This window comes from Heterocephalus glaber, unplaced genomic scaffold, assembly GCF_053883595.1.
Source record: "Heterocephalus glaber isolate CG9 unplaced genomic scaffold, H.glaber_assembly_v1.0 deba00001761, whole genome shotgun sequence".
In the NCBI taxonomy this organism is placed as follows: domain Eukaryota; kingdom Metazoa; phylum Chordata; class Mammalia; order Rodentia; family Bathyergidae; genus Heterocephalus; species Heterocephalus glaber.
The window spans coordinates 872,105-887,827 of record NW_028258458.1 but is presented as its reverse complement, the minus strand read 5'-3'; the positions used below and the strand labels follow the sequence as shown (position 1 = coordinate 887,827).

The following is a 15,723-nucleotide window of genomic DNA, read 5'->3' as shown; positions in this document are numbered from 1 at the left end:
GGGTGCCGGTCGTTACTTCTTCCGCTGCTGATTGGTCAAGAGACCGCCGCTCTGCGCAGCGCCGGCTCCGCCCCCCCTCGGGTGTCTGTGGTGGGGCTGCGGAGTCGCCGATCCCGCCGGAAGCGCCAGGACAATGGGGACCCGGGACGACGAGTACGACTACCTATTTAAAGGTACGGCCAGTAGGGCACAGACGAGAATGGGCGTGGCAGCGAGGTGACGGACAGGCAGGCCGAGGTCGCGCTCTGGGCCGCTAGGCCCAAGCTGGAGCCTGCCTGCGGTTTAGGCCCGGCGGTCGGGCAGCCCGGGACAGGCCAGGCGCTTAGTTCGCCCAGAGCGCGGGGATGTGAGAAACAGGAGGTCCAAAGAGACCTCGAGATTCTGGATGCGCCGAGGCGGGGCCGGGGCCCCGGGGGGGTGGGGCCCAGAGCGGAGGGAGAGGCCATTAGGGGCAGGGCCTGTGAAGGGGCGGGGCCTCACCAGGATTTGGCGGGCTGGGTTGAAAGCTGGACTCGGGTGGGGGCGGGGCCGTTGGGGGCGGGGCCTGGCCGCTGTGGGCAGAGTCAAGTGGTAGGTTGGGCCTGGGTGCTAAAGGGCGGGCTCTTATGTGGTCAGTTCTGATTGGAGCGGCATGTGGGGGCGGGGCCCGCTAGGGGCGGGGAAAACCATGGAGGCGGAGGCGGGAATGTCGTTGGTGGGGAGCCCTCGACTGTAGTGCTTGCTGATCCGGGATTAGGTGAAGGGGTCCTTGTGTGTTCAACACTGATTTCTTCCCTTTTTTTTTTGGTACTGGGGATCGAACTTGGGACCTTGCGAGGCAGGCGGCGGAACCACTGAGCTAAATCCCAGGCCCCTCATTGTCCTTATTCTTGGTAGCACTGACCCAGAAGCTGCACTTTTCCGAGCACTTTTTCTCGGCCTCGTTTGAATCCTCACTGCGACCTATGAGGCCGATATAATCTGTCCCCTCTTTGTGGTGCAGACTGGGAAACAGCCTGGGAAATGTTCATAAGGGTAGGGGCAACATTGAACCCTGGAGGGCACTGGGCTTTGGCGCTGAGAAAACGAGTTTATGTCCTGGATCGGGGTCTTGGGGTCGCTACACTTCCTTCCTCAGCACAAGGGCACTGTCAGCTCAGGCCCCAGCCGTCCCGCCGGACCATGGCCCTTGCCTGAGGGACTGGGGCTGTCGAGACACGAGTGAGGCCCAGGTAGGTCAGGTAGCAATGGCTTGGTGAGGCTCCCTCCGTGTCTTGAGGCCTCTAATTTCTCGTCCCCACGGGCCTAGGGGTCACCGGCTTCTTGGCATCTTCTGGGCCTCAGCCACTGAGGCCCTGGCCGGGTGGCTTAGGCACCAGTCTTGCTGGAGCAGGTGCCGTCCTCAGCCCCACAGAGGCAGGTGCTCCCATGTCCTGCGGGGCCCGGCACGTGGCACTGCCAGGGCAGGGGACCTTTCCCCCTTGTTGTCAGATTCCAGGCTCTGTGGTCATTCCCTGCTTGTTAGTTTCAACCTTCTGCTGTTATAAATAACCCGCTCTGAGCTTTCACCGAGCCTTCTCTTTGCCCTTTGGGTTATTTCCTTGATGCACGTTCCCAGAAGTATAGTTACTGGGTCAGGGGCAGCAGAGTAGAATGTGGTTCCCAAGACTCGGCTCCGGAGCCTGCTTCCTGGAAACACTGCGGGCGGGGGGGCGGGCTGCCAGCCCCAGTGGCCTCTTTTTTGGGGTGAGGCAGGTGCCTCACTGACCTTCATCAGCTGCCTAGGAGCAAACGTTGACCCACGAGACCAGCGCTTCCCAAAGTGATCGCCCCAGGTCACCCCTTCACAACTTACTTGTCCTTCAGGGACACGCCCCCACTCCCCACCCCTGTTCTCTTCCAATATGTGTCCTAAAGTCTGTTCCATTAAATAGGAAGAGAGTGCTTTGGCTCTGGAAAATTAAAAAGGGAGGGAGGGAGCCAGTGGGGAGACAGGGTACTTCCGTGACATTACTTGCTCTAATGAGCTGGGCTCTGTCCAGAAATGTGAATGTGTTGCCCTGGCTGGTGCCTTTCTCTTTGTTTTGTTTGTTTGTTTGTTTGTTTTTTGAGACATGGTCTCACCATGTAGTTCAGGCCCACCTGGAGCTCATTTTGTAGCCCAGGCTGGCCTCAAACTTGCTGTGATCCTCCTGCCTCAGCCTCCTGAGTGCTGGGATTACAGGTGTGGGCCGCCATATCCAGCCTGAGGCCCCGTGGCCTGTCCATCCTGCGCCAGCAACAGCAATGGCCTGGCCTTGGAGTGGCTTCCAAAACATAATGGCACTGGCGGCATTGACAGGCACAGGCCCGGCCCCGTGTGGGTCTCTGGCCCTGTGGGGATCCCCCTAGGAGCCCCCCGCCGCACACTCTGGCCTGGGCGTTGGGTGCCCTGCCTGACTGAGCCCCTGGCTTGGAGGGCCACATCTTGTGCTTGGGACCTGGCTGCCCGTCCTCCCCACTCGCCACCTTGTCTCTGTTGGCAGCTATGTCCCACGCGGGCTCCCATGACCTAGCGGCCAAGGCTAGTGGGTCCCCAGGGTGGAGTTCTTGTTTTCTTCCTCCAACATTCTTCTTTTCCCTCAGAGTGGGGTTGTTTATTGTACCTAATTATAGATCCTCACATGTATCCTGCCGGCAGGGGCCATCTTCCCAGCCTGCTGATTGGTCCCCAGGGTACCCCGATTTCTCCTCTGATGGACTTGGGCCGTGGGGCCCACAGTACGAGCACTTGTGTCCCCACGGACCACCGAGGCCCTTCCAGAGCTCCTGCCCAGTCAGAGCCTACCTGGCCCTTGAGGGCCTGGGTCATGTGGGAAGCTGGCTGCAGGCCCTGGGTCTTTTCCTTTGGGTCATGTCCACGCTGCCCGAGGAGAGAGAGGTGCTGGTCCCCAAGAAACAGGCCAGTCCCAGAGCTCAGTGCCCTCCCACCTGGACAAGACCCTCTCCAGACGTGCTGGGACCCAAACATAGCATCAGGGACCCTGCTGGTGCCCCAGCTTGGGTGCGTGTTCCCAGAGAAGAGCTGAGGCAAGAATGCTTCCCACGCCCAGTTCCAGGGTCGGGGTGGGGAGAGCCTCCTTTGCAGAGTGTTTGGGGTTCTGAGAGGTTCCAGCACTCTGTTTTTGCCAACTGGGCTTGCTGGCTCTGCGAGCCAAAGTGGCCTATCCAGGGTGATCAGTTCCGGGCTAGTGAAGCCACCAACTTCTCTGGAAATGCCGGGGGCCATGTCCTCAAGGGCCCTTTATTTCCCTGAGACAGCAGATAGTTTGTGCTCCTGACAATGCCATTTTCATTCCCAGCCTGTGCATGGGGCCAGCCTGGCCGCTGCCCCGCTGGCTACCTCTCTGCGTCAGGTGCCCTGTGCCAGGGACGGCTGAAGCAGCTGCCTCCCTGTGGCTCAGCTGGGCAGTGGTGGTTCTCCCTGGTCCTGCCCTGGTCCACTGTTCCCTCTGGGTGACCTTGGGCTGGTGACGTGGTTGCCCCGGGTCTGGTGTCCCTCGCCATGCAGTGGAAATGCTGCGGGCCTACATGGGTCCCTGGGTGACCCCTAGAATGCAACAAGCTGAGGCCTGCATGACTATTAGGTGGAGGTTGTTGGCCAGGGTGGAGCATGCTTGCTGGGGCTCTGGGCCCTGAAACTGTACAACTGAGGCAAGGGTGGGTAGAAACGGGGGTGTGAGGAATCCCCAGTATGGCCTGAGCTTCCCTTCCCATTCTTCTCATTGATTGATTGATTGATTGATACCAGGGATCAAACTCAGGACCTTGTGCTTGCAAAGCAGGTGGTGGAACCACTGAGCTAAATTCCTGGCCCTCTTCTTGTTTATTTTTTGAGACAGGGCCTACTTATGTAGTTCAGGCTGGCCTTGAACTCACTATGTAGCCCAGGCTGGCCTGGAACTCGCACCAATCCTCCTGCCTCAGCCTTCTGAGTGCCAGGATCACAGGCGTATGCTCCCACTTCAGCCTCCTGTTCCAGTGTGAAGGATGTGAAAACTAGGGGCAAAGCTCCCCAGCCCTGGCCAGGCCCTGTGTCCACTGTGGCAAGGATGTGAAGGGTGGGGGTGTGGACAGTCTCCTGCAGTCAGCCCAGTCTGGCCCACAGGACCTGGGGCCCAGTTCTTGGTTGGGCGACCTTGGCCTTGCCTGCAGGCCCATGTCCGGCTCTGTCTCTTCCCATCTCTTGCTGAACTTGGCAGCCATGGTCAGATGCTGGTCTTGTCATGTGTCTCGTGGGCCAGGCCAGGTGATGTGAGAGAGAGTAGAGCCCTGAACTGAGGGGTCTTGAAGGGTACGCAGGAGTTTACAGGGTGCCCCAGATGGTAGGGGCTGGAGAGGCGTGTGTGTGTGTGTGTCCAGATTCCAGACTGGGGTGTGTGTGTGTGTGTGTGTGTGCTTCCAGAGTTCAGGCTGGGGTGGCTGGGGACTCAGTGCCCTACACAAGGCAGAACCAAGATCCCTGGGCCACATGCTAGGCACAGGCCAGAAGTGCAGGGAGACCAGCAGGGAGGACCCAAGTTGGGACCGAAAGAACTCAGGCCTTTGCCCAGATCTGGGTTCACATTCTGCCTGGACTGCTTCCCAGGCAGGTGGCCCGGCTGTGTCATTGCTTGGTGACGTGGTCAGGCAGGGAGGCAGCCTGTACCTACGAACAGGCTCCAGACCCCTGCTCGCCGTGTGCCCTGGGCTCATTCCCCACCGGAACCTCAGTTTCCTCGTCCGTAAAATGGCTGTATGAGGTGATGCACACCAGATGCTATTTTAACACAGACTCCTTTTCCGCCCAGTCTTACTATTCTTGGGCCTAAAGCAGCAGCCCAGAGGAGTTCTAGGTTGGATTGTGGGGGGCTGGCTGATCTGGCCCTGCCCCTACCTGTGACCCAGGGGTGGTGCCTGACCGGGCATCTTCAGGTGTGTGTGGGTGTCAGAGGTGGGCCCAGGGGCCTCTGCGACCCACTTTGGGATTAGTTTGTTCACTGGGCTGACGTTTGGTGCTGCGTATCGAGCTCTGTGCCATGCAGGGTCTGAGGATCCAGCGAGGAACGAGACACTCAGGGAGGCTGAGGCAGAAGGATCTCAGATTCCAGCCCAGCCTAGGCAACTTAGCCAAACCCTGTCTCAAAAATCAAAATTTGAAAGGGCTGGGGATGCAGCTCATTGCTGAGGCGCGGGTTCAGTCCCCAGCTCTTCAAGGGTAGTGGGAGACGAGGCAGAGGGGTCAGTGCAGGCAGGTCGCAGGGAGCCCTGTGGGTCCCTAGGAGGACGTGAGCTTCCACCCTAGGCAGATGGGAGCCTGGAAGGCCGAGAGGGGCAGGACCTGACTTCCGTGTTTCCGGCCGCCCTCTTGGGGCTGTGAGGAGAACAGGCTTTGGATGAGATGAGAGCGGATCTGGATTTGTTTTGTTTTTGTGGTACTGGTATTGAAGCTAGGTCCTCACCCGTGCACGGGGGTACTCTATCCCTGAGCCACACCCCTAGCCCTCAAAATTAAAAATTAAAAAATAGGAAAACAGCTGGTGATGTGGCTCAGTGCTTCCTGCGTTCAATCCCCAGCACCATTTAAAAAAAAATCCACCTTCAGGGCTGCATGCAGAGGATGCATTCCTGTTCCTCAGGGAAAGGTCAGTGCTGGGATGAATGTGGGTGGAAACATGAGTGGGTGGTAGCTTTTCACTTCCAGTCACTTTAAATGCCAACACAGACCTTCACAAGAAATGACGCTGTGGAATTTTGACCCTTCCCACGCTCCATACAAAACCACAACAATGATGATGACGGCTGCTCACTTGTGTCCTTCTGTATGCTGCCTGGGTCCTGACTCTGAGCTCTTTCACTTCTTCCTCCTGAGACAGCCTGGTCCTGCTTTCCTGTTCACACACGTGGAAAAGTGGCCCAGAGAGGTTAGGGGGCCTATGCCAGGGCCCCCAGCTGCAGGCTGCTCCTGGCTGCCCAGCCACCAGGCTCGGGGTCGGCAGATCCCAAGCCACCCCACCTGCAGGGTTGCCTGGCGTGTCCGCGTGCCCCAGCCAGGACAGCCTTCCTCAGAGGACCAGAGGCAGGCAGCAGTGTTGTCCTGTCCACTTTGGCTGCTTCTGGAGGCTCAAAGCCTCCCCTGCATCCGCACTGGTCACTGCGGTGCCTGCAAGTGACCTCCCAGCATCTCCGTTGCCATGGGGGGATTCTGTGGGTGGATGAGGGGCCATGTGGTCCTTACAGATCCTCACCTCAGGGCCGGGGATTTAGCTCAGTGGTTCTGCCACCTGCCATGAAGGTGCAAGGTACCGAGTTCGATCCCCGGTACCAAAAAAAAACACAAAAAAAACAGATCCTCACCTCACCTTCCCCCCCCCCCCAAGTGGTGCTCATCGGGGACTCAGGCGTGGGCAAGAGCAACCTGCTGTCGCGCTTCACCCGCAACGAGTTCAACCTGGAGAGCAAGAGCACCATCGGCGTGGAGTTTGCCACCCGCAGCATCCAGGTGGACGGCAAGACCATCAAGGCACAGATCTGGGACACTGCTGGGCAGGAGCGCTACCGCGCCATCACCTCCGCGTGCGTGTCGGGCCAGGGCGCAGGGCCTGCAGGGGTGTGTAGGAGTTGGGCAAGCGCAAACACTCCTGAGACGAGGGAGAGGAGCATGGAGGGGCACCCAGCCTCCACAGCCAGAGTCCCCCAGAGTCTTGGGACCCTCAGGCACACAAGCACCCAGCCTTGGCCACGCCAAGACTCCGGGTCCTTCCTGGTGCACAATGAGATCCTGTCTCAAAGAGAAATAAAAAGGGTTGGAGATGTAGCTCAGAGTGAAGGACCTGGGTTCAGTCTCCATTTCTCCAAAAAGCACAACAGCACACAGGGTTTTGTTTTCTGGGCCCCTTTCAGCCCCTCGCTGTCCCCGCACCATCAGTCCTTCTGTCACCTCACCGTCTTCCAGGTGCCGCCCCAGGTCCCGCCCCAGGGGTGGATGGGCCTCTGTCCACCTCCGAGGTCCAGGCCAGGCCTGCGTGGGGCTGCAGAGCTGCCCGGCTGCCTCCTGGCCCCGCTTAGTGAATAACATCACGGTGTCCTCCAGCCCTGAGCCAAGCCTGGGGGGCAGAGCTGGGGCCTTGGGACACGAGGCTGTGGTCACCGCCCGCAGCCTCACACTGGACTGTGGCCCACAGGTACTACCGCGGCGCGGTGGGGGCGCTGCTGGTCTACGACATCGCCAAGCACCTGACCTATGAGAACGTGGAGCGCTGGCTGAAGGAGCTGCGCGACCACGCGGACAGCAACATCGTCATCATGCTGGTGGGCAACAAGAGCGACCTGCGGCACCTGCGAGCCGTGCCCACCGACGAGGCCCGCGCCTTCGCAGGTGAGGGGCGGGTGGCAGGGCTGTGTGCTCGGAGCGGGCCTGGCCCAGGCTTTAGAGAAGCGTGGGGGCGGGTGGCCTTGGCCCCGTGCCAGCCTCCTGCCTCGGGAGCCGACCTCTCGGGGCTGCCGCTCGGCACCTGCCCTCGGTGCTGGGCCAGGGCCGTGGGCAGGCTGCGTGAGAGGGGCGTGGGAGCCAGGCCAGGTGTGTCTTCTGTTCCAGAAAAGAACAACTTGTCCTTCATTGAGACCTCAGCCCTGGATTCCACCAACGTAGAGGAAGCGTTCAAGAACATCCTCACAGGTGGGCGCCGGCTCGTGTGCCCTCACTGTTTACACCCGGACCGCGGGCGGGCGACGCAGCACACTGCGGGGGGCAGCCGAGACCCCTCCCCGCTTCCAGGCTGGGCCTCCCAGGGCGCTGTGGTTTCCCACACCCCTCAGAGGGAGGAGGGGACTCGCTGCCCTTGATCGGCCGCTCATCCCGGCTCCTCCCGGTTGCAGAGATCTACCGCATCGTGTCACAGAAGCAGATCGCCGACCGCGCGGCGCACGATGAGTCCCCCGGCAACAACGTGGTGGACATCAGCGTGCCCCCCACCACCGACGGACAGAAGCCCAACAAGCTGCAGTGCTGCCAGAACCTGTGACGCCCCGCGGCCGCGCGCGTGCACGTCCCTCCTGCCCGGCGTCCCGACCCGGGCGAGGCCTCCAGCCGGCCGGGAAGGCGGAGCCCGCAGCCGGGAGCCGGGTGCCCCGTGCTCCAGGTGGACTCCAGGGCGCCGTCTTCCGGGCCGCCACGCCGCCGGGAGAGGACCCCCCGCCCGCCCGCCCGCCCCTGCACACAGCGCCCCGTCTTGTCCCCCCGTCTGGTCAGGAACCTGTTTTCGAGTGAAGCAATATCTCCGTGTTTTGTATATACAACCGCTCTTGTAGCCTTTGGTTTTTGTTACTGTAGAGAAACACAGATTCTTTATACACTTTGTAAGATTTACGGCAGACCCCCGCTCTCGGTCTCCTATTCTCCCTTGGCCCCTGCACTGTTGCCCGTTACTAAAATGTATCAGCCACTTCCTGTACAGTACCTGCGCAGCCTCTGTCTTCTTTCTCTCCATCCCGCTTGCGTGTCCCCCACGCCAGGGCAGTCCCCGCGCTTGCCAAGGGCCAAGGCCATGGTCCCCGGGGTCCCCAGGGTACAGGCACGGAGGGCGGGCCGGCGCCCCAGGGCGCCCTCTGGCGGGGATGGCTTGGGTAGCTGGCCGCAGGCGCACCCATTCCATCTGCCGCTGCTCCTCCGGGGATGGTTCTCTGAGGCCTGAGGGGGACCGTGGGAGGATGGGGGTTCCCCTCTCTCTTCCCAGGCTCCAGCTTCTCCCCAGCCCACGCGGGCAGGGCTGGCGTGAGGAGGAGGCGTCGCCATCCTCATTGCCCTGGCCATTTGTGTCCCCTCACGGGACGCCCGGCAGCAGTTCTGTATGCTTCAGCCTGTGCCTCAGGAGCCCACGCGGGCCCTGGACACCGTGGGGACCCCTGTCCTGTTGAGACCGGGTTCTGGCCACCCTACCTTGCTCTGGACTCTCACAGACCCTCCTAGAGAAGCACTCAAAGCCCAGGCCTTTGGCCCAAGTGTGACCCAGGCCAGCGCGGACCCAGGGCCAAGGCTGACGGTGGCAGGGGACCTCGGGGTCCAAGCGCCAAGGCGGGTCCCACATGCTCCAGGCCGGTGCACACTGGTCTGGGACGCTGCACCGGGGTGGCAGGAACTGGCCGGCTTCCTCTTCCTCGGGGGCCACAGGCCCAGGATGCTGTTTTAATTATGCTAAGTGACTTGATAAGCACGTCTTGCCATGGACCAGGGCCTGGTTTTTGTTTTTGTTTTTTGTTTTTGTATTTCAACACTGGGAATGGAACCCAGGGCCTCACACAAGTCAGTCAAATGCCTTACCCCGGGCCACATCTCCAGCCTCAGGTCCTACTCTTAAGCCTTTTATAATTACTGTAAAGTACACACAATATCAAGTTGACTTGCATTGGGGGTGTAGCTCAGTGGTAGAGCACTTCCCTGCAGGAGGCCCTGGCCTCCATTCCAACACTGAAATTCTTTCCTTGTTAAGGCTAAAATCACACTCCTTGGTATGAATATGTCACATTTATCTCTACCTATTTTTTTTTTTTTTTTTTAGTACCGGAGATTGAACTCAGGACCTTGTGCTTTTGAGGCAGGCATTGGCACCACTGAGCTAAATCCCCGGCCCTTTTTATTTTATTTATTTTGAGACAGGGTCTTGCTATGTAATTCAGTCTGGCCTTGAACTCACTATGTAGGCCGAGGCTGGCCTCAAACTCACAGTGATCCTCCAGGCTCAGTCTCCTGAGTGCACCACCACACCCAGCATACTCCTCCATTTATTAGTGAATACTTGGGTTGCTTCTGTTTTTCACTAGTGTGAATCCCACTGCTTTATGAACATGCTGCACAAATATCTGTATGAGCCCCTGATATCAATTCTTCTGGATATCTATGAGGAAGTAGAATTGCTGCATCGTGTGATAATTGTACCTGTGCCTTTTTAGGCACCATGTTAAACCTTTAATGCATGATTACGTGGTATTTCCAGCAACCCAAGGAGGTGGGCATAATATACCAGCTCCATTTTACAGGTGGGGAAGAGAAAGCAACCTGCCTGAAATCCTGCAATTAGTAAGACTCAAACAGATTTCAAAGGTGGAGCTATGAGGTTAAACACTAAGTTATAGAGCCTCTCCCAAGGTAGACTGAGAGCCTACAATGAGCCAGAAAGCTCCAAGAAGTGGGTTCAATGCCCAGATAAAAGTCTGCGAACAACAGTCATCTCTCTATCTCCAGGGCCTGGTCCAGGATGCCTGAAGATTCCAGAAGCCAAGATGCTCAAGATCCTGTACTATTTTTGTTTGTTTGGGATTTTGATTTTTGGGGGGGTTTTTTTTGTGTGTGGTACCAGGGATCGAACTCGGGACCTTGTGCTTTCGAGGCAGGCGGCAGAACCACTGAGCTAATCCTTAGCCCTGTTTTGGATTTTGAGATAGGGTCTCGCTTTATAATCCAGGCTGTCCTTGAACTCACTGTGGAGCCCAGGTTGGCAATCCTGCCTCAGCCTCCCGAGTGCTGGGATTACAGATGTGCACTACCACGACCAGCTAAAACAGTGTACTATTTGCATACAGCTGCTCACATACTTGTTTGGGGGTTTTTTTGATATCATCGGAATTGAACCCAGGGCCTTGCACATTCTAGGCAAGTGTTCTGTCACTGAACCACATGCCCAGCTCCCCGTGTTTTAAATCATCTGTAGATGGCTCATAGCACCTAATACAATGAAATCCTGTGTAAATAGTTCTTATGAGGTATTATTCAGGGAATAATAAGTCTGTCCATGTTTAGTACACACTCAATTTTATTCCAAACATTTCTCATCCAAGGTTGATTAAATGCACAGATTTGGAACCCGAGGGTACAGAGGGAATGACTGTATCCAAAACTTTTTTATTCTTATCATGGAAAAATTTAAACATAGGTAAAACCAGAGAGCCAGGCGTGGTGACACATGTCTAATAAGCATTTCCTAGATTCTCAGCACTCCGGGAGGCTGAGGCGGGAGGATCACAAGTTCCAGTCCAGTCTGGGCATTTAGCCACTTAGCAAGATGCTGTCTCAAAATAAAAAATAAAGGGCTAAAGATGTGGCCCAAAGCAAAGGCCCTGGGCTCAATCCCCACTATTAAAAAAAAGAAAAAAAAAAAGAAAACAATCTAAGCAACCCCTGCACATGTCAACAGACAAATCTGGGGGGCCGGGGATTTGGCTCAGTGGTTCCACCGCCTGCCTCGAAAGCACAAGGTCCTGCGTTTGATCCCCGGTACCAAAAAACAAAAACAAAAACAAAAAAAACCAAATAAAGAAACAAGCCAAAACCCAGAAAAGAAACCTAGTACCCAGTAAGCATTTACTCCTCGTTTGTCCTCCCCCCATCCTTCAGCTTCCTGTCTCCGTGCACCTATGGAATCATTCAACATGTCTCTCTGCCCTCCGCATTTCCTGTAGGTTGCTCCAGAGGCTGGATGGGTTCGGGACTGAGCACATCATAGATAAGGCCATGTGTGTACCTGTGGAGGCGCAGAATCCCAGCGACTCTCTGGTGTTCTGCTGGCAGCTGCTGGTAGGCATTTCCTAGGTTCATCATCCGCTAGGGTTGCAAAATGGTGATACTGAAACTCTCTCCCTTCTCCATTTCTTTCTGGAATACTATTATTATTATTATTATTATTATTATTATTATTATTTTGGACTTGGTATTGAAACCCAGAGTCTTTGCACTGAGCTACATCCCCACATCCTTAGCCCTTTTTATTTTATTATTTTTCTTGTTTGGTTTTTTTGTTTGGCTGGTATTTTTTTTTGGTACTGGAAATCAAACTCAGGACCTCGAGCTTCCGAGGCAGGCCATGCCACTGAGCTAAATCCCTGGCCCTTGTTTGTTTGTTTGTTTGGTACCAGGGATCGAACTCAGGTCCTTGTGCTTGCAAGGTAAGTGGCGGAACCACTGAGCTAAATCCCCGGCCTGAACAAACTTTTTCTTTTTTTGGTACTGGGGATTGAACTTGGGACCTTGCACTTGTGAGGCAGGAGGCGGAACCACTGAGCTAAATCCCTGGCCTGTTTGTTGTTTTTGAGACAGGGTCTCTCTATGTAGCTCAGGCTGGCCTCCAACTCTTAGCGATCATCTTGCCTCAGCCTCCAGAGTGCTAGGATTAGAGGCATGAGCCACCATGCCTGGCTATTTTTATTTTTTTGAGATGGGATCTCACTAAATTGCTAAATTGCCCAGGCTGGGCTTGAACTTGCAATCCTCTTGTTCAGCCTCCCAGAATGCTAGAATTACACTTGTGCACCACCATGTCCAGTTGGAATACTTTTATGAAAAGACATTTCTCATATACTATGTAGCAAGCCTGAGATACAGTGTGTAGAAGTCTGCATACCTAATTCTAATTCATCTTCTCCTCCTCTTCTGCTTCCTCCTCCCACTTGCTTCCTCTTCTTCCTCCTCCTCCTCCTCCTCCTCCTCCTCCTCCTCCCTTTTCCTTCTTTTCTGCAGAACTGGGGATTGGATACAGGGGAGCTCTGCCACTGAGCTACATCCTCAGCCATTTTAAAATTTTTCATTTTGACACAGTGTCTCAGTAAGTTGCTGAGGTAGGACTCAAAGTTGTGACCCTTCTTTTTTTATTTGTTTTGAGACAGGGTCTAGCTATGAAGTTCAGGCTGGCCTTGAACTCACTATGCAGCCCAGGCTGGCTTTGAACTTTCAGTGATCCTCCTGCCTCAGCTTCCTGAGTGCTGGGATCACAGGTCTGTACCACCATGCCTGGCTACTTGTGAACCTTTTGATGCCTCAGCCTTCGTAGTAGCTGGGATCACAGGTGTGTGCCACCATACCGGCTTTAATTCTTTCCTCTCTTCATTGGATTAGTCAGCTTTCCTGTTGCTGGGACAAAAAAAACCTGACACCTGAAAATTAAAAGAGAGGTTTATGTTGGCTCATGGTTTCAGAGGTTTTAGTCCATGGTTGGCTGGCTCCCGGACAGAAACATCAAGGCAGAAGGGTCTGGCAGGGGAAAGCTGCTCAGCTCATGTGGGGTAGGAAGAAGAGCACAGGGGAAAAGCAAGAGAGAAAAGAGACAGGCCCGGAAGTAGTCCCCAAGGCCACTGGCTGTGACCTTCCTTCAACTAGGCCCCAGGTCCTAAGAGCTCACTTAGCTAGGAACTCAGTGGGTTCACTGTCAATGAGGTTAGTGCCTTTGCAACCTGATCACCTCTCCGGGAGCCCCTCCACCTTGTCAAATTGACAATCAAGATTAACTAGCACACTTGTCAATTTGGAGAACTTTGAGTTGGTTCCCAAGTAGCTTTCAAAAGTGATGAGTTGGGATGTTCTTCGGTCACGTGCATGGGTCTGGCCCCTGAGTTGGGTCAAGCTTTCCCCTGGGGTATCCAGCTGGGGACTGGGCTGGGATTGGAGGCAGTACATCTGCAGCCAGTCCTGGCCAGTGCTAAGGTTCAGGTGTGTCGTCTGGAGCTGTGAGTTGGCAGCTTCATCCCAGAGTCAAGAGTGAATGATGTTGGGAGGTGGAGCGTCTGAGAGATGATTAGGAGGAGACAGGTCATCAGGGTGGGGACTCATGATGGCTTAGTAAACCAGGACGAGAGACCCACGCCAGCACTCCTGCTGCTTTGCCATATGATGCCCTCCACCAGGCAGCCAGCAGGTCCTCACCGGATGCCAGTACCATGCTTACGCCCTCCCAGACTCCAGAACTGTGAGCTAAATAAACCCCTATTCTTTATAATTGACCTGGCCTCAGGTACTTTGTCACGGTAACAGAGAGTAGACGAAGGCAGCCAGTGGATCTGAGTTCGGTTCCAAATGAGGTGGGCAAATTAGTAAATACATGGAGGACGATGGGACCATGGTTTCTGACAGTGAGGGAAGGACAGGAGGAGCTCTGCTAGATTTGAATTAGGGGAACTGATATTCACTTGTGGTTTTAGAGCTAGGTAGGATGGGTTCAAGATGTATCTCAGTGGTTGAGCACTTGCCTAGCAAGTGTAAGGCCCTGGGTTTGATCCCCAGGACCACAAAAATATAAAATAAAATAAAGCTAGGTGAGTGAGTGACTAGATAGATATGTAAATGTCTCTCTTGAGGTACGTGCATGAATATGCATTGTGAGGTGAAAGGCAAGAACTAATGATACCATGGTAGCACTGAACACGCTTATCTCTCAGAGCTTGATTTCTAAATATCATTCTCTGCTAAAAGGAACCAGGGCTTCTTAGAGAAATGGTTGCTTCCTAGGCAAGTCCGGGGAAAAGTACAAGAGAAGTCATCCTGGAACATCTTGTTGAGCCAGTAAGTAAGGGGAGTGCTCAACAATGGACTTGGATAATCATCCATTGGCAGCGATCTATAATATTCTTTTTAAAAATTTTGGGGGGATTTTTTTTTCTTTTTTGGTACCGGGGATCGAACTCGGGTCCTTGCGCTTTCAAGGCAGGTGGCGAAACCACTGAGCTAAATCCCCGGCCCCTTTGGGGGATTTTTTGAGACAGGATCTTGCTATGTAGTTCAAGCTGGTCTTGAACTCACAGTGATCCTCCTGCCTCAGCCTCCCCAGTGCTGAGAGGACAGGTGTGCGCCACCATACCCCAGTATAATAATTTAATGTTCAAAGGAGTCAAGAATATAAAAAAAAATACAGAATCTGGGAAAAGGGTTTATAGGAACTCTGAATCAGGTCTGAAACTTTTATGTAAGTTCAAACTCATTTTAAAATAAAAATTTAAAAGTGCTTGAATTTAAACATGTCTGATACATTTTGATCTACTGCAAATAACATCTCTAAAACCAAACTGAGCCAGGTATAGAGGCACACACCTGTAATCCCAGCACTGTGGGAGGCTGGGACAGAAGGATTGCAAGTTCAAACCTAGTTTGAGGAATTTAGCCACTTAGTAATATCCTGTCTCAAAATTTAAATTAAAATTTAAAAAGGACTGGGGATGTTGTCCAGTGGTAGAGCACTTCCCCAGCCTGTGCGAGACCATGGGTTTGATCCCCACCACCGCAAAAGAAAAATCAGATTTACTCAGAAATAGCCTTCCAGTGAGAATGTACATGCCACTGTAGAGAATGTGTGTTTTCCAAGGGGTTGAGAGAAAAGAAAGTTTCAAAGTCAAAATGCAGAGGATTACATAAGTTATTTTGAATTAGTTCTCTTTGGCTACAAAGATCAATAACATAAGTGGTGTCAGCCCAAGATTATAGAGATGATTTTGGGGCCACAACCTTGCACAAGTATTTCTGCATAATGTTGCAATGTCTAATCCAAGTCTCATGTGACAGTTCTCATCTCAAGCATTCTGGAACGATTGCCTCTCCTTCTTAACTTTTCAGGTTTATTTTTTATTCCTGCCGTTGTTTTTTAGGGCTTGATAAAAGTGACTCTTGTTCCTGACAACGTTCATCTCCCATGAGTAGTCTCTATAAAATTTTATGACTTATCTTTCCATTTAAACAGTATAAGCTGATACAACACAACAGAATTTACCAAATGCAGGGGCAGAGGGTCCTGGGCAATTTTCCATCCTATCTCTGAATCTATGTATTTCCCAATCCTCTGCTTACTACTCTTTCTCCTCTTTTCTCCTAGGTAACTTCTATTCCTATTTTATTTTATTTTATTTATTTATTTTTGGTACCGAGGATCAAGTTCAGGTCCTTGCACTTTCGAGGCTGGAGGCGGAAGCAGTGAG

General features: G+C 54.2%; 1 protein-coding gene across 1 annotated transcript; it reads left to right on the top strand.

The window, feature by feature from the left end:
• The first annotated feature begins 17 nt into the window (after positions 1-17).
• On the top strand, positions 18-8,455 carry Rab11b (RAB11B, member RAS oncogene family). Its single transcript, XM_004865409.4, has 5 exons — positions 18-173; positions 6,378-6,573; positions 7,182-7,375; positions 7,595-7,675; positions 7,876-8,455. Exons 1-5 carry the CDS (start codon positions 134-136, stop codon positions 8,019-8,021), a joined length of 657 nt encoding a protein of 218 aa, XP_004865466.1. The 5' UTR covers positions 18-133; the 3' UTR covers positions 8,022-8,455.
• The last annotated feature ends 7,268 nt before the right edge of the window (positions 8,456-15,723 follow it).

Bases quoted from the DNA above. Each gene is read 5' to 3' on its own strand.
- Rab11b (XM_004865409.4), top strand. From the start codon at position 134: ATGGGGACCCGGGACGACGAGTACGACTACCTATTTAAAG. The intron at 174-6,377 runs GTACGGCCAGTA...CCCCCCCCCAAG, and splicing joins GTACGACTACCTATTTAAAG to TGGTGCTCATCGGGGACTCA. The intron at 7,376-7,594 runs GTGAGGGGCGGG...CTTCTGTTCCAG, and splicing joins CGAGGCCCGCGCCTTCGCAG to AAAAGAACAACTTGTCCTTC.